This window comes from Acanthochromis polyacanthus, chromosome 10, assembly GCF_021347895.1.
Source record: "Acanthochromis polyacanthus isolate Apoly-LR-REF ecotype Palm Island chromosome 10, KAUST_Apoly_ChrSc, whole genome shotgun sequence".
Taxonomy (NCBI): Eukaryota; Metazoa; Chordata; class Actinopteri; family Pomacentridae; genus Acanthochromis; species Acanthochromis polyacanthus.
This window is the reverse complement of record NC_067122.1, coordinates 8,518,162-8,537,455: the sequence shown is the minus strand read 5'-3', so window position 1 is coordinate 8,537,455 and position 19,294 is coordinate 8,518,162. Positions and strand designations below refer to the sequence as shown.

At 39.0% G+C, this 19,294-nt stretch overlaps 1 protein-coding gene across 2 annotated transcripts in view; it reads right to left on the bottom strand.

Annotated features, from left to right (window-relative positions):
• The window catches only part of fstl5 (follistatin-like 5), a 195,700-nt gene that overhangs the window by 137,494 nt on the left and 38,912 nt on the right, over positions 1 to 19,294 (bottom strand). For both annotated transcript variants that reach the window (XM_022202159.2, XM_022202161.2), the window contains exon 3: positions 15,799 to 15,829. In XM_022202159.2, the coding sequence (XP_022057851.1) occupies positions 15,799 to 15,829 (31 nt within the window). The remainder of the gene's footprint in view (positions 1 to 15,798; positions 15,830 to 19,294) is intronic.

Here is a 19,294-nt window from a genome sequence, read left to right as displayed (position 1 = left end):
TGGTATCATTAATAAAGTGGAAATCCTGTTCTATTTTAATGAAAGCTGAGGTCTGCATCTTGCTGATCGTAAACCATGACAGCCGCTGTGTCTCCAACTACTTTATATAAAGATATAATATTCATGGTCAAGAGGAGACGTTTTAGACATTTAACTCTTATACGAGACGACTGAGCAGTGAAATGCAATTTTCTCTTTAACAGTCAAAGCAGCCAGAATGAAAAAGTGTAAGGGTCAAAGCCACTACATGCTGACAGAGGAAGCAGCAAGAAATACGCCTGTGTGCCTTCTGAAACTTGTTAAAGAAATACAGCAAGACGGGAACATTTTCAGGGCACGTATAGCAGACAGGTATGAGGTAGGGGGTGTTTACTACTGAACATCCATCTTGAAGCTCTCTGCAAACACATCTGACAGCCCATGAATAGACGGCGGTTGGTGTCTGAGAAATCTAACAGAACAGCCCAATCAAGTCACATCCAATTTATTGATAAAATGCCGTCTGACACATTCATCACAAACCACTTTGCAGTACAAAGGGCACAGTGTAAATACACATTAACAGTGTATAAATAAACTGCATGCTAAACATTCTTTGGCTGGTCGCTGGTTCAGAGGGATAGCAAGAGTCGTCCTGCAGAGTGGCTAATAAAACTATCCCCACAACAATGGAATGTTTAATGCTTTACATCTTTGTATCACAGTGAATTAATCAGCCTACTCTGGCACTGATCTACAGCAAAAAAGAGACTCTTTAATGTGTCGAAGAATCTCTTTTAGAATGAAAACATCAAATCCTTGTTTTCCCACAAGGTTTTCAATGTATGCAGAAGATAAGGTTTGTTCTTTCTGTAAACACGCTTGTTCTATTTCAGAAATTACATCCATTTTAATTGTGATTTCTGATGCTCTCTGATGTTGTTGTTCTAGTCATACTAATCACACGTCTTTTAAACATGGTGACAGATTTGTGGAGATTATTGTATGCAACAAAGACTTTTTTTTTTAGTTGTCCACATAAGAATCTCTCAATCTCTCCCTGAATGAATTATCTTCACATTGAGCTAAAAAAAGGCTGCAGCACAAATTACTATGACAATATCATGTGACAATGAATGCATACTACTGTAAACAATGTGATCCAACTTTGTTTCAGTTGGTAGAAAAATAAACCTGCGACCATTATAAGCTCAACAAAAAGCCAACAAGAAAAGCACTGAAATCTGTGTATCTGTTTTAGAGTAATGTTACTAACAGACAGACAGACAGATGTACAAATGGACAGACATACAAACGGAGAGACAAACGTGCTGATCATCACATAACTCTGCTGTTCTTTGGCGGAGTAATAAATTGACATAAATAGGGTTATTTTGTCAAACCTATAGTTTGTGTTTTCCAAATTTTACTCTTCATCAGAAAGCATTGAGGAGCATTGAGTTATATGGGTCATTTTATCAAGAAAAAAAACAACTTTAAACTTTCTTTCCTTGCTTGATATTTTTTCTTAGCAAAGAGTGGGCAACATAGACAACATTTGCACTTTTTTGCAGAATGTTGACCATAACTTTCATTGGTTGAAATCACTGGAGTCACACAGCAGATTGGATTTGCTCAAACTAATTCACATTATTTTGCTATCTGCAACTTGAGCAACAGTAAAGTCATGAGCTGCACTCACCAAAAATTAGTTCGAGACCAGGGGTGGAGCTAGACCATTTTCAGGGGTGCTTGAGCACCCCTTAATTTTTTTTAAGCACCCCTAGAATTATTGGGCGTTATTGATTTATGTTTATAATAAATGCTGAAATAATTATTAACAGTGTTATTTATTTTACCGTTTCAAACCAAATGTAAAATCTGGCAAAGTTCTCCCTAATTTGACCCCCCCCCCCCCCCCCCCCCTTTGGATAATGGTTTGATCCATTAAGAGAGCGCAAGTTCCCCTCTACTCTGCCGCTGCGCTGAATGCTGCTCCCACCCCTGTGTGCCTGTGATGGATTAGGCAGAGAGATTGACAGGCTAGCCAACAGAGCCAGCAACTGCAGGTGACTGCAACATTTACTTGGTATTTATACCCTGAAGTGAACTCACATCACTCTGTAGCAACTCTACAACTGTGAGTGGATTGACTTTTTTGCAGAAAAGCATATTCGACCTCTTCAAGTAAAACTGTTTTAGAAGGGGGTACCCAGATAGCTGAACTGGTTGAGCAGACGACTCATAAACGGGCTACATTCCCCAATACAGTGACCTTGGTTCAATTGCAGCTCAATCTTCTCCCTATTTCTTTTCTCCCTCTATTTTTCCTGTCTGCCTTTCAAAAATGGAAAAAAAGAAAAGTGTTTTAGAAGATGGAATTTCCATGTTGAACTTTTACAGTAACCGTATTGATGTTATTATTGTCATGATAATGAAGACTGGACTTCAAAATTAAGATCTGCCAAATATTAGCGGATAGCACAATTTTGGCTTTTGATTCAATAATGCTGTTCATCCATTTTCACAGTTTGTACTTTCTAGCCTTTATGCTTTAGAAGGCATAATTGCACCAAGAAATCAATCTACACTGAAAATCTATCTTTGTAATCTGCACCTGCTTTTATTGTGTTACTATCCTTGTAACTTTCCCCTTTTAGGCTGCACAATAGACTGTTCCGCAGACGATGAAGTCGACGCTCATGTGCTTCGGCACAATTTTCCCATTTATTCCATTTTTGCAATAGCCTCCATCGACATTATGTAACTTACTGTGTAATGGATGTGATGTAAAATTCTTGACAGTTTTGAAAAAAAAAGGAAACGTAAAAATATCCCATTTCAGCAACAAGACCAGAAGAAATGTGTTACTTCCAGCCTCTTACAGTAAGTGTGTTTGTGTGTGTGTGTGTGTGTGCTGCTTCCTGGCTGAGTGCATGCGTGAGAGTGGATGAGAGCACCTGGCAGCCACTTGGCAACTTTCCGTCCCATTTCATTCCCTCGCCTAATGACTGAACGTGGGCTCGGCTCCTCTCTCATTCTGTCCACATCAGGATGCAGCACTGAGAGCGTTTCTACCAACAACCTCATTTATCAGAGATTGCCGGCTAATTGTAAGCACCCCACGCTACTCCCATTGCTCCTTCACATCACAGTGGGCCGGTTGGTGGGCAAACCGCAGAAAGTGGCTTCTCTTTCCTCGTCTGATATTTTGCTTACTTCTGTTGTGAGAGTTGTTTTCGGGTCATTTCATGAATCTGTGTTTCTGTATCTCTGAAGGTTTTTAGGATTAAATATTTCGATGCAAATGTGAAAATAAGGAAGAGTTCAGGCTATTGGTTCACTGACATGGTTGAAACAGTGGACAGATGATGTACTGTTGGGTGAGTGTTTGCTTTTCCTTCTGAATGCTCGTTGGATACGTTCAACGTAAATCAAAGCAGAGACCTATTTAATTATAAGTTTCATCCGAACACTCAGAATAATCGTGATGTTCCATTCACAATGCTCCTGTTGGGAGCATTAGGGGCTCTCTCCAGATTCAAGGTAACACTGCAGTGCCTGTGTTGTGAGGAGATCAACAGATAAAATGCTTCATATAAAGGGAAAAATAGAGAAAAATTAACAGTGAAGTTTCTACAATTCTGCAATTTCATTTAGCAGACACTTCTATTCAAAGCAATGTCCATCTGAGAATAGGATCTAGTCAGGAGAAAGCAACCTGGATAAGTGGCATAAAACAAATCACTTATGACTATTTGACCAAAAAGAGATATAATTTTTACACAAAGAAACTTCTCAATCAGAAACCAAACTCATTTTGGAGGCTAATGAAAAGCTTTTGTTGCCCCCGTTTCAACATCAAGGCTTTTAGGTCTCAATCTTAATCCATTTAAACTCAAAAGAGGATTTTTCTTTCAAAAGGCAAAACATCTTTTACCAAAAATAACACAGGAACTAAACAGTAAAGACACTAAAGCACAAATTGTTTCTTGTCTGACAAAGAAAGAAAAAACAGTTTTTCATGATGAAACACACAAAAAAGACCAACTAAGTTTTGAAGTTAGAAAGGAACAGAAGGAAAACACAATTGTAACTGTATTTTTTTAAACTGTTGCCATAAGCTAAACCCCCTGCTGAGAACAAGAACATACAACAAGAGTCTACTGTCACTCAGACAGACGGTTTATCTCTTTCTACGTGCAAACAGTGATACTAACAGGGTAATAGGAAAAAGGAGCTTTGAAACATAGTATGGAATCTGAGTGTGGCAGAAACACTAAGACCTTTGCTGGTTTTGTTCGTTTGGTCGATTCATGCTTCTGAATTTTACTCCAAATGCCGTCTTAGATGTTAAAGCTGTTGTCGCTGCTGTGAGGTGATTACTGTCAGACTCGTGAGGAAAAGTTGGATAAAGACATCTAAGAAATCCTGTTTCTTATAAATGAAATGTAAGGACGTTCCACAAAAGCCGAAGAAGTCACATTCATTTTGGCCATTACGCACAATAGAATACAATGTAATGTGAATGAGCCCCAGTGGATCTGTTATGGACTTATTTCATGTTTGGACACTGACGCGGTCCTGCCATTCAGATAAAAAGGACATTAAAGTTAATCTTGGCTGAAAGCAAGAGCCGACCTTCAGGATAATGTTCCTTCCTGTGATTACTGTGTTGACCTTCACGTGGAAAAAGAAGCACCGCTATTGCCAAGCCTTCATCATTATCCACTGTAAGTAGCACGGGTTCATGCATATCACTAAGAATTATTGATGAATCTCAATTAGATTCGTCTCGCTCCATTTAATTCTACATATTCGGGATATGGTTTGCCAAAAATAATGGGCATCAACATCCTGGGAGTCATTTATACGCTGAAGATGAGTGTTGATGGTAATATTGTTGATCTTGCTAAGTGTGCAGCACGTTATGCTTCCTTTGGCAGTGCTGATGATCGCCATGACACCCATCACTCTCTTTTTACCCTTGTGCGTGTTATTATTTTCAAATAAGCAGTTCCACGTTCTTTGAAAGTTCATTAAGCAATTCAAAGACTTGAAAATAAATTGTCTGTCACAACGGTGTGCTACGATATGGCTCATAAATGTTGTTCTCATACTCCAGGACAGCCAGTCATTTCACGTCTATGAGCAATAATACTTGAAGCCAACAGACACGCAACTGTGATTTGAACTGTTTGTATAAACAGGATTCAAAATCTAGAGGAGGAAAAGTCTAATAAATAAAAAGAAATGATGGTGAAAGTGGCTTGTAAAGCAGCCAGATAATTCTGTTTCCTACGTAGCAGTGAATTACCTCCTGCATCAGAATTGACGAGTGTGAAGCTCAGTTGGTTTTCAAAGAAATCAAATCTCCCATTAATTTTCAAAAAAGCAATGCCAAGCTTCTCAAACAGATGCAAATAGATTTTGCCAGTGAAAAATGTGCTTTGACTTCAAACCAGAGAGAAAAGTCAGTCAAACAGCTAACTCGCCACTAAAACTGTGTGTCCGGGGGAGGGAGGAGGGGAGCGATCGAATTTATTCGCCAGTTAAAGAAGTGCAATTTGAACCATCAATTCTCTCAAGAAGTAGCTCATTCTGTCTGTGTCCAGGCAGGAAGCATGTGAGTGTTTCAAATTATGCTTCACACAACCCTCAGTCCTGCTAGTCATCTAATTAGGGACTTATTTCCACTTGTAACACAAGTTGAGCCCAATCAGCACGCCGGCTGGATGGAATGCCATTGCAGGCTGCATTGAGCCATTCAAAAATCAAGATTGTTCAGTATAAATCTTCTTATAGCTCTGAAAAAACTTGATTTTTCTCAGATGAAATCACAAAAAATGGTTAAATTTCATCTTACACCGGCTGCGTTTGTATCACTCACTGTAAAGGAAGGACTATCAGGGCAGGTGCTCGGTATAAACACTGCATACATTTTCTGATCAACTGTGAATTTTATTCATATGATTCAATATTGTTTCTTAAACTCCCCCTCCAGTGAAAATCAATTTGTTTTTAACTGGTTTGCAGTTCCATGCCGTGTTTTTTTATTTGCTGGAGGACACATCATGAGCAAAATAAGCAGTCAATGCCATGGCTGAGTATTTCTTTCCCTGGAGTTGAATTCTACTCCCTTGAAGATGCAACGTGTCGATATCTGGATTCCGGCTTGAGTGGCTTCATACTCAACAAACCTAATGAACCAATGCTGTCAACCTGCAGCGTGGAACTTTCTGTATCATCGTTCTTCTTCAAAAGCAGTGTTTGATTTGGACATGGGTTGGCTAAATTACTCCAACATTACAACTTGCCATTGTGTAGCGTAGAGTCCAGTCCTTTATCCCGTCTAATCCAAGTCAGTTCGGTGTTTAGTATGTCACTACCTGAGATGTGAGTTTCTGTGTTTTTGATGTATGAGATTTTAATTCATTTGAGCCTGAATGAGTGGTACGCTAGCCTAGCCGCGCTAGACCCATGTTCTGAAGGCACAAGGGTCTAGGGCCGCTAGACAGGGAGGGAGGCGGGCTAAAAGGTTGTCTTTCAAATCACTCTGCAGCAATTGGGTAGGTATACAACCAATCAGCACAACGAATAGGCTGACGGAGTTCCTAGAGCGCCAGCGGATTGTGGCTAAGTCCCATTAGCTTCCCAACCAGCGGAGCCAACTGGTATATTAAGGATTTGCCATATCCCGTCGGCATAAGTCCAAATACGTCTTTCTTCTCAATGAAACACTTCAGTGCCGTCCTTTGTTTATCTTTCAAGTTGAATTTTAGCTTCAAATCTTTAAGGGCTGTGGCCAAGCCGAGTTGAAAGATAACAATTTATTGTGCGCCGGTTGTTTCTGTCAGAATCGTCGCGCCTCTGTCGTCACTTAGTTACGCCCGCCTTCTGACTCTACACTTCATGGTGATTCGTCCGGCCAGTTTTAGGAGCATCCAGCCTCGAGCCTTATGGAGGGTAACTAGACCCACCCTGGCAGAGAATTAAATTCGTTGCCGTGGGTTGTCTAGCGCGGCTAGGCTAGTGGTACGCTGCAAGACCAACAAATTCAGTGTGAAGTGGAATCTCTGGTGGATATATTTTCTTCAGATGCCACTGGATAGCCATAGGCTTTGGCCTTACTACAATCCACCTGTTGGAGTAGCACTAGACAGATAGTTCCATTAGCTTCTATTAGCTAGAGTAGTTTCACAGCGAGCAGAGCCATAGGTGAACCGGTGTGCTCGGGCTGCAAAGATCTGCACATTCTCAAGCAGTAAAGTTGTATAATCATTAAATCTGTGTTAAATGTTAAGTGCATGCTGCCGCTACTAGTTGTACGAGGTGTAGTTAGTGCTACACGATGCATAAAATATGCACTCTGAGGAAACTCTGCTATTAAAATGTGTATATTTGTTACTTCACAAAGTAAAAATCCCATAAACTGTGACGTGAGCATTTATAGTCAATGTGGAAGAGCAGTTTAGGGGGACAGCTGTGAAGCAGGATGGTTACCAGACACTGGCTTCCTCACAACTAATCAAGAGGTAGCATTTGCCAGAGAGATGGACTGAAAAAAACTCCAATCTGATCTGTGTTAATGACAAGGTGCCACTCGCTACAAGATATAGTGCAGTGGAAGTCGAGTCAACAGTGTGTGGACTGTTTTTTAATATCCCCCAGCCACTTGGCTAATGGTGGCTAGCCAGCTGTCTGCAGATATCACAGCTGATGTCAACAAGAACAACGCTCGTGTACTATATCAGTGGACAACTTTTTCAGTTTCTCTCCTGTCTTCACTCCAAGTGATTATTAATTCCCTGAACCTCAAGCAGTGGCTGGTGCATTTTTTTTTTGCTCCTCACGCATTTTTGTTAACTGTGAGCTCATTTTTCACTGCAGTATAAAGTCCTGCACCTACATGTAAGCAGTAGAGAGAAATAAAAATGTGCTTTGTACAGTGTCATGCTGTCATTAATCAGAAAAACACGAATTCTGCTGATTTCTTCTTCTGTTTTTTACAAAATTCAAAGAACTTCTATCAAAAAGTGTCCAAAAATGTCATTAATACGAGAGAAAACACTTTTTTTCATTCAAAATACAATTTTTTATATATATATATGTACATTTTTTGTTCGCTTCCAATATACTCTGTGTAAACACGTCCTGCAGTTCAACCTAATTTAGCTGAAAAGTCCCTACATTTTTGCCACATTGCTTTTGGCTGCAGCTTCGACACAAATGACTTTACAGTTGCACTAAGAAGAACTAAATTTTTAGCTTACAGACTCTGATTGGTGTAAATGGCTTATTATTGGCTTTTACTTTAAATATGATTTGTTGCATAAAGTGGTCTTTATTTGACAGATCACAATTATAAGCTGATATTTGGTGTCCTGACTGAGTAGCACTTCAAAATCAAACAATTCTTTGTGTTTTTATAGTTTCTGGTTCTGATAAATGGTGCAACTTGGGGAATTTTGTACAGATAACATGCTTTTAGACACACTGGTTTTCGGATGGTTAAAGTGAACATCTGTACTGATGTTTAGAATCTGATACTGAAAGTCCACACAAGAAAGCATTTGTTTCTAAAGAAATATCTGTCATCATGTATTTTGTACTTCCAGATGAAAAGAAAATCCTTGCTTGACAGTTTTATAACTAGGAAATGTGTATACAACTGAACAAACAATGTGCACTTTTATGTTCAGTGAAAACAGTGTTGTTCATTTATTGAATGTAGAAGAACTTAAAATTTCCAGGCAAAAAGAAAAATCCTAACTGTTCAGTGGTGGTATCTCGCAGTTCCAACAGTTTTGTCTCAGTTTTCCTATTTGTTTTTTTAATAAGATGGGTAAAGTATTAAAAAGTTTCCCTGAATACACTTGTGGAGCAGCTTCTGACACACCTCTTAGCTTCCCATGCCATATTCCTCTTTTAGGGTCAGACCAGCAACATCATTGCGATAAAAAAAATACCTCCTCCACATTCATTTTGTTACAACCTCTACACTGGGACGGTAAAAGTCCTGACCCGAAGTACCTGAGGGAGCCCAGACTCACCCAGCAAAATATTTCATATGACTGTTGCAGCGTTGGCCAATCAAAAAGGAGAACTCATGTACGAATGTGGTGTAGAATACTTTAAAACACACCATCTAGTTTCTGCTGTTTACAATAGGATAACTTTCTGTATTTACAAACTCGTAGTTAACATAAACTCCTGTGATAAGCCTTTAAAATATGCATAATGTCCCACAACTGGACTTTTTGTATTTCATCTTCAGGGACACGTTTACGGACCGTCAAAAGGAACCGTCAATGTCTTTCCTGTATATTGTGTTACAGTCGTACATTAATTTAATAGATGCTTTACATCAAGAGCAAAGAGACAAGTGTACTTTTAATGGACATTGAAGGCAAATTACAGAGGATTTTAAGAATCTAGGAATGATTATATGTTAATGTATTGAGCTCTAGTCTAAAGTGAAACTCATTTTCTCCATCGTAGCATCTTTAACAGTTCCTTCACTGTAGAAGTCAAATAAATTCTGCATAAATTTAGGGGTATGAGAGGATTAAAAATCCATCACAAGTTTCCTCCTATACTTTACTAAACTCATTAGCATTCTAAACACACATTCATCAACCGTATCACTATGTAGTATATGAGGATAGTACATCATAAAATGGTGAATAAATTACAGTACAGTGTGACATTTTAGACAAAAACTGAGTGAAAGTACATTGATCTGAACTGGAATACTTTTTCCAAGTCAGTGGATGATTAGCTTAAGAGGAGAAATGGAGAATAGACGACTAAATGTCAAATTATGTTAATCTTTTTGTGGGTGTTTTTTTTTTTTAAATATGCTGCTGTCAGGTCATGTTGCTATCAGATAACTTATATCCAAGGATTTGGACATTAATATAGAAAAGAAAAGATATGGGCAGTGATTTCAACTTGAACATGAAGACCTGCAGTGCCAACACAGCCTAATGCTTTTGGAAGAGCAGTGTGACCATGAAAGGTATAACCGGCTTTTTCCCTTGAGGAGGTGTCAGAGTTGCATCGTGCAGTATTTAGGCCAAACGTAACTGTCGTCTTATGGCTTAGTGGGTCAAGGAGCATAAGTGGCCTGTAAAGCTAGCCAGGAAGTCCTGTGGGGATTCAAAAGGCAAATTCTGCAGGACTTTTTTTTTCTTTTTAAGCTCGTCTAAGTCTGACATTGGTGCTCATAAGCAGATGGCGCAGTGCAGTCCAGCAGCCTCGCTATTAAAGAACCGCTTCCTTCCCTGCCCAGTGAATCTACAATAACTTGATTAAGGCTTACTGTATGAAAGTCATTACAAATTAAATTGTGGCAAGACAGTGAAGCTGGATGGAACAACAGGGAGTCCTCCTATAATTCCGTCTGAGCAGAGTGCAAGGCAACGCGGCGTTCCCTGCTCCTCAGTACAGCTGTGACGAGTTATTAAAAGTGTAACGCAGTCCCAGGGGGCGGTGTGTAATTTTAGAATTAATATACAATTTAGAGCTTGGTGTTTGCAGCTTCTGAATTATTCAAATGTACTCCTGCTATGGGCTTGGGTCTGGTGTGGGTAAGGCAGTTACTATGCATACAAATTAATATTTAATGTCAGTATATGAGAGAATGGGAGACGACGTAGATTAGGGGAACATAACATTTGTGCCAGGCGACAAAACAAGATGTTTGCTCTTGTGCAGAGTTCAACTCTGAAAGGCTGTAACATGCTGATGGGAACAGTCCAGAATGTTCAATTATTATTTACGGCTGATATTACAGTTTCTCTCTGTGGACATATTTACATGTATGCACTTTGCCTTGTAAGTAGAATACAATTTGTGCAGGTATGGGATCAGATAAACATGCTTGCTTTCTCTATTAATAAGTCATTAAGTGTTGCTGTCATTAAAATGCAGCATTACCTCATTATATGTGCTGAGGTTTTTACACTTGCAGGTGTCAAAACAGGAACATGATTGCACCGGATAATCACCTCATCAACAGCAGGAAGAAAAGTGTTTAACTGAAGTGCTGTGTGTTATACTTTTTTTCTTAACATTAAAATAATTTCCTGTTAACCTCAATTGATAGATAGTCCAAAGTGGTTAAATCCAAATTAAACTTTTTTTTCCTGCTCCCTAATAAAAATGAATTATTAAAATGATAAAAATGATCAGTATCGACTAAAATTAAACTAATTTTTCAGCTGTCCACACTGAAATTATTCAATTTCAATGCAAAAACACTTTTAAAAATTATCTATTTTCATTCCAGAACCAACAAAGAAGTGAAGAGCACACTGGTTGCTACCAAACCACTGAAGTGGTGTTAAGATGAATGACAAAAGATATATTAAATTGAAAAGACATTCAAAAAAAGATAATTACACTTTCACTTCAGATTTATAATGAAATAAAGTTTAATTTTTCAATGACCGCGCTATTTATGCAAATCCAAAAAATTGAAATGAAAAAGCAAATGATAAATGTGAAAGGAGTTTTGTATGTTTCCATATTTGAAAAGTGTTACACCTCTAATTACAAGGAACCCTGTGCAAAACACCTTTTTAAACCTGATAGCAGCAGACACAAGACGATAATTGAAATAAAAGGGTTTCAACGCTCTGAATGTGTTCTATTAAAGCCAATGATCGTTTCACTGTCCCTCATTTGCACATCATACATGAACTGATCATCCCTCTCAACAGTGTGGCTACCAATTCCTTTAAAAAAAACATTTAATGGGTATGGTTAGATTATCTTAGAAAATTTCCATCAGGTTTTTCACACGGCTTAATCAGTGTGTAGAATTTATTCAGTAAAATTGCATTTCGCCGGCAGCCCAAGGTCTTGCTACAGCCCGCATAACAAGCTCAGTTAGTGTGGCCCCTGCTCATTCTGGGACTCCAATTACAGAGCTTCCTGGAAAACGGCTGGCATTTGTCTGTCTTTGTCTCCTCCGCGCTGACATTCAGTTAGTATATGGGGCACTGCATTCTCTCCATCTGTAATTATTAGTATTTATTTTGTTTTCTTATCTGCGCTAAATGTAGGAATGTAATTTCCATCCTTACAAACTTCTCAGCTTGTTCGAGGCTGGAGAACACATTGGGTTGGGACACCCTGGACAGGTCGCCGGTCCATCATAAGTGTAGGAATATAACACGCTGAGACATATTTAAGTATGCATGAATGAACACAAGACTGAGAGGGAATCCACCAAAATACAATGCAACAGACTAATAACTGATATTTATTTTCAGGGAGAAACCATTTTAAAAAGCTCAGACAGGCAAATCATTTTAAATTAAATGTGGCTTGTGGTATTGCTTTAGGTTATGGAGAAAGCTGAGAGCCATATTGAATGTATTCTGCGAGTAAAACACTGAGCGAATCCTCACTTATCGTCCACCAGGAATTAGACTGCACCGCATTGTGCTCCCTCAAGCTGCTTCTGTGTCGCCTCTCATATCGACTCGGCAGACGTCCCTTCAAAATGTAGATAGTGACGTAGCTTGTAAAATTGGAGTTTTAATGCTAAATTGACCTCAGTTGCGCAATAATGAGAAGCCCGAAATGTGCGTGTTGATGCCTGAATTATTTATGATTTTCTCCTCAGTTCGCTTGCCTTCTCGTTATCGGGGCTGGAAATGAGTTTGCTGAAAACTGGCCAAAGTGAGATCTCCCCTCTCGGCTTACAGAACATGGCGCATTAAAGTGAATCACAGCAGACAGCTGGGGCCGCCCTTTATGGTAATGCACCCTCTACAATTACTGCTTCGACCTTCCCCGGTGAAGAAAAATGGGGAGACGTCCATTTAGCGGCCCGTTCAGACACTTAGTGGCAGACATGTTGGGCAGCAGGACCACCTTTTGACTGACATTGACTCTTGTTTAGAGGAGACACAGAAGATATTAGAAAGGTGACAGGTTGACAGATGAGATGCATCTGTCAACCAGTAAGAAGACTACGAGGCTTTCACGCATTCAAACTGTCCAGTACCTCAATGGTAGTTGGAGATAACGATGTCAACTATAGCTGAAACTAATGGTGTCTCTCACTATTTCCATCAAGTGATCAACCAGCAGTTTAGAAAATGACTAACAATAGAGAAAATTCACAATTTGTCACTGCCCAGGTTGACATTCTGGCACTTTTTGGTTGTTAAGCACAGTCAAAATCTGAAAAATATTCAGTTTTATAATGTACGACTATGAAAATATTCCTCATATTGTTGAATCTGGAAACAGGTGCTTGAAAAGTAGTGCAAATTTAAATATAGTAAATGTCAGTTAGAGCTGAAATTGTTGACTTTTGACTGTGAGGAAAAGTTCCTTTTGGTGTCCTCTACAACATTCAGCTGACTATGTTGAAGTTTTGTAGAAAATACAGACTCAAAAGTACATTGTTGGTGCTATAAATGGTTAATATGCTGTTCCCTGACTACATTTTAAAAAGATTTGGGTGAAATTAATGTTCTTTAGCTTTCTTGATACTCAGATCTTCACCGTAGGAGTTGTTCTCGATGCTGAGAGTAGAACTTCTAGTGGTGTATTAGGGCCATTTCAGGTAAAATAAATAAACTTACAGAGCCTTGGAAGGGGTAATATTATTAAAAATAAATCTGAACTTCTGACATTGCAATCGTAAAGTTGTGAGGGGAAAAAAGTAACTCAGAAAATGTTTATGTATTTATCAGCAAACTCATGACCTACTTTTTTATTCTGGCTTTCACTCATTATCACTCATTTTTATTTATTATTTCAATTTACTTTATTTCTTTGTTTGCTTATTTATACCCATTAATGTGCTTCATCCATCTTTTAACACTTCACGTTTTAATCATTGTTTCTATTTTGCTATTCTGATTTCTCCTGCTTCTGCTGTTTCCACATTGGAAATGATATGACAGTTATTTATGATAGTGTTTCCTCACTTCTTCAGTCCCTGTTTTAATTGGGTTTTTCATTTATAACAGGGGACATGGGGAGGCAGAGCCTTGTCTTTTGCTTGTGTAAAGCGCTCTGTGTTCCTTTCTATTTGTACGAAAAGCATTCTACAAATAGAGTCTTCCAGATTGGAGGCTGAGTGGTGTGATTTTTGTGACTCTTGTGATGTGAAGTGTTGTGATACTTTCACCTCAACCCAAAACACTTTTTTCCCATGCTTTCCTCGTGTAAATGTGAAAGTTTAATCTTAGAAATTCATTTCTGTTCCTCAGAATATTACCCTCTTGATGTCCCTGTAGTTCTTATTTAGTTTTCTTTTTTTTCTACAGTGGCCTTGATGAGCCTCTCTCTTTAAAATAAATGTATGTAAAAACTCGACACAAGTTTTGACTTTCCACCTTGCTGCCGAAATATAATTATTTTTTCTTTTCATCTATTGAAGACATCCCAAACAACTTCACTCACTTCAGAGATGATGAAACATGAAAACACATTAGATCAATGATCGTTTCCCACTTCTGGTGCTGAATAAAGAGCTTACCTTGTGCACCTCTGCCATCACTTAAAACACGTTTCTTACAAATATATCCAAGGAAACAATCACAAATACAAAGAAAAAATGTTGTGGCGAGAGAAATGGACATATAGCAACATGAAAAGCATGTTTAACTGCCAAAATGTGACGCAGCTTCAAGATTTTTCAACATATGAACAAGTTCAATCATGAGTCAGATGTGTCAAACCCACTTCAACCCACTGCTTCTACTTGAAACTATTTGCATTTGTCCACATGCAGCAACAGATGCCAAACTTGCTTTATGCGTCTTCTATCTGTGGCTTTCACACACCTGGGTAACTGAATAATAGAACAGACCACTACAGCGAATGTCTGAACTTGAGTGTGTCTGGCAGAGAGGCGAGATCAGGTGAAATCTCTTTGTTCATCCAGAGAAACCGGTCGAAGGAAGAGACAGGAAAGTGCTGAGCTCTTATTAAGTTTCTTAGTGCTCGCACTGTCTGGTGTCTTTAATAAAAATTAAACACATAAATCCTTTCCACCGTGGGTCTGAAAAGATCCAATGTGTTTAACCCGCTGAACCCCGAATGGGCTTGAAAGGCGTGTTGTCTTGGAGAAACTGTTACACCATTTATCAGAGCCAGAAACTGTAAAAACAGGATAAAATGTCAGCTTGCCAGTGGTCACTAAACTAGAGCAGTTCAGTTACTTTATTATAAATGTCTGCTTTTAAAAAACTCGCTAAAAATAACCGTTTGGTTTAACCAGACTGTCTCAGGTGCAACTTGAACTGTGCTTTACTGAAGGCTGTGTTTATACACAGTAGACAGGCAGTAAGTCTGACAAAAAAAAAAATTAAAAAGTAAATACTAACATATCTGTAATGTGCCAAGTCACCCTCTTTTTGATTTATTTAATTATTTACTCATTTATTGATTTTTGTAGTATTGGCTACACATGTAGCCAAAATGGTGATTCCACTTTTTTTCCCCTTTTTGTAAAATAAATAATTAAAGAAATTCAACTTTAATCCCATTTTATGATTTGGTATTCTAATTTTTGCTACACAGCACAGAAGACGTTATTGAGTTCCCTCCACTTCTAGTCATGCCTGAGCTGTTTCCGTAGAGGTGCAGGACTTATAAATATTGCAGTGAAAAATGAGTCCACGGTGAGTGAAAATATAACGGCAGCAAATAACCACCCAGAAACTGCTTCGGGTTCAGAGGGTTAAACCCATACTGCGGCCTCCATTAGACCCTCCACCTATCCTGTGTGACGTTTAAGGATGGTTGTACATTGCATGTCATTAGAGAGGAAGGAAGGAAACTCACCTTTTATTCTCAAGCTCTCCGGGATCCCATCCTGCCGGGAAGCAAAGAAAAAGGAGAAGAGATCAGAGTTATAATAATCCGAGAGATGACAGCATCATCACAAACTCATCACCACTTGAGCTGAATGAGTGAAATCATTGGTTTTTCTTTCACAGAAATGATTTCATTGACCCTTTAGGACACTCTGCAAGTAGCATAATGTCCCATTGAGTTCACATGTCAACACAGGCATGACATACAGGTTGGAGAATTTCTTTCACTCTGACTCAATGTGTTGTTGATTGTTTGAATGGCAATTAATGCTGCGATATGAAGTCACGCTGTTCTGTGCCTTTATTTTGTATGGTTATTTGCCTCACTCATATTCACAGTGAAAAACCTTGGATTGGTTACCATAGTCACTTCACCTAGTACTATTCTGAGCACAACGGATATTTTAATTTTTTCATTTTATCACATTTCTCCTGACCTCACTCGACCCGTGCTGTTTTCAGTCATTCGATTTATCGCAATTATTTCTCGGTTTATTAACTCTATTGAGAGTGACAGAAATCCAGAAGGATATATCTCTTTGTTGTTCAGCTATTCACAAATTTCTTCCTGTTTTTCTTACTTTTTCTTACTTTTTCAGTTTGGATGAGAATTTGTATGCGCATTCTGTCTTTAATCACTTGCCACTTACCAAGCAGCTCAGATTTTCCCCGTCACACACAGCGGAGGGACGCATAAAGAAGAGCAAATCACTCTGACCCTCTGAGTAGCTGCACTTAAAAATCAGCTGCATTTAAAGCATGCATAGTGATCGCGGTTGCAGAAAACGCCGACATCAGAACCACTATTCTAAGTAGCTGCTCTCCACAAACCATGAATGCCAAAGAAAGAGGCATAAATATTTGATGTCTGCACAGTGAAATCTGCATAGCTCATCCTTCTCGTGCTCGTGCTGAAAAGTCAGGCTCACTTTCTATGAGCTCAAGCAGGCTGGTGTTACGGACCAGATGCATTATGCAACAGGTCTACAGTCAATAACCAAGAGTCGTCCCTGACTGCCAACTGAAAACAGCAGATTGCCCAATTTCTGGGTTTGTGCAGAAAATCTACATACTGTATTTGTGTACGTAGCATATGGTCAGTTGATTTTAAGTTAATTAATAGTGGAAGTAATGCATTTAAAGCATTTAATAATAATTATGTCACTGATTAAGCATTTATTTGGACTGCAACAGCACTGCAGCTCACCTGTTTTTCTGCATTCCTATATATAGTGTATGGTGCTGTATTTAGTCTGTACATATTTAAAATTGCAGTAGCTAATGAAAAGCTTATCAGAGGAAAGAGCGCCCATATGAGCCATTATATTCTCTTAAACAAGTCTTCAGGTGAGTGTGAAGACTCTGTGGCAACCAGGCCGCTGTTAAATGTAACCGTTAGTGTTTATGAACTGCAGCGAAACCTCAGAAGGAAATATCACCACGCAAGGAATAATGGCACCTGCTGTTCATCATCACAAACAAGTTGCACCCTCTGAAGAAACAAATCCCCGGAAAACACTTTTTTAGAAAACAATATTAACGCTTTTGGTAATGCTGTATGGTTGCGACTAAGGATCGTTTAATCAGTCAGTCCCAACAGCAGTCCAAAACTTAAAGATATTCCATTAAAAACCAGAGAAACAAAAACACTGGAAGTAGTAAATATGCTGAGTTTGTGATTGAGAGACATCGTTACCCTCGGAACCATTGTCGGAATCTAATCTAAGCCTTACCAAAAACTTGTGGATTTTCCACTTTCCAACAGTCCTTACGCTGCTCATCTGTGACGTGGTTCTCTTTGAAAAATTAACCAAATCTAAGCCTAAAATGTGGATGTTTTATCCCAAGAACTTTATTCTAAATAAAGTTTAATAATTAAAAAAAATAGAAATAAACTGTATGCATATACCAGATACTGACAAAAACAAAACAGAGTAAAAATTCAATTCAGTTCATTTCAATTCTGTGACACTAGTTTTACCCCCGTATCAGTCCCACCTGTGGGCACCTGAAAATGTTGTTTTTATTTTTTCAAAATAAATGAATCAAGTTTTTTTTTAATGATTTATGGAACTGTAATATTATAACTGAGTGATACTGCTGTTTACATAGAGGTGTAGGACTTTACATTGCAATGGAATTCGCAAATAAGTCCACAGCAAATACAAAACAGCCAGAAAGTGCTTGGGATCACAGGGTTAACTGTGTCAAACTAAATTGTTTTATAAACATGTAAATAAGTCTGTTAAAGTTATGAAATGTAAACACCGTATTGAACAAATATAAGATTTGACTTTTATTGAGGCATTAGACAAAAAAAACAGAGAATCACAAAAATTCATAAAGATCACAAATGTAGAAAGTTGCATACAAATTGTACCATCAAGCTCCTGGTGAAGTTAGGGCGCCACCAAAGTTTGTCATATTCATCCTGAAACAATCATAAAAGTCCGTCCAACTTTTCGTGATAATCCACCAGACAACTGCCACGCAAAGGATCAACATAAGACCAGTTAAATATCACAATCTGTATGTTTCACAAACATTGCTGACCAACCACCAAGTCGGCACAAATCACAGAAAACACCTGTGGCTGTTTGACATTCTTTGTCTGCCCTCACCGCCCGCCTCTCGAGGAGGTGACATTTAGAGTTGCACTGCAGGTAGGGAAGATATCAAAAGGGGCTTATTTGCATATGGCAGACAGTGTTCACACTTCATTTGTTTGAAGAGAGTGATTTCCCTTGGGCCACTGGCGGGCCTGTCTCTTCTGCCCTGAGAGTCTGGGGACGGTGAAGCACCCAGCTGTACAACTCGTGCTTCATCTGCCCCTGTCACAGCTAGCTGGCTGACCGCCCACATCTATCTCCCTCTCTCTCTCTATCTTTGTCTCTCGCTGTCTCTCAGCCGTCCTCGCTCCACCAGCACCACCCTCCTCCTTGTTCTCTCTCTCTGCTGCTGCTTCAGATCTTGTGATCCTCACCTCTCCACATCACCAACTTCCAAATACACTTACACTTGCATCATATGACTGCAAATTGCAACACATCTCTGAAAAGTGAGCAGAGTACAGCGTAGAGCACCACGAGCAAGGCTGGATTTATCGGCCGGGCCTGTTTCACACGCAGTTCTGTCATTCACCTAAACATGACCGCTGTTCATGAACGGCTGGTGCACTTGCTGATGCAGAGGGCTCTATAAAAAGGCAGGACACCCTGTGAAAAAGCTGAATCTGGCTGAACTTTTGCCAGGGCTGATGTAAGGTCATCCGACAACAATGTGCATTGGCGGACCAGATACAGGGAAGTGCATATTCCCAGGAGATTACCTGCATCAATTTTAAAAAGAGGGCCAATGTGCAAACAACCTTTCTTTTTCCTTTATTGGCTTTTTTTTTTTTGTTCTGCACCTCATTAGGATTATACACACTAGTTTCTTTACCTTTACCAATATGCCCATACCAA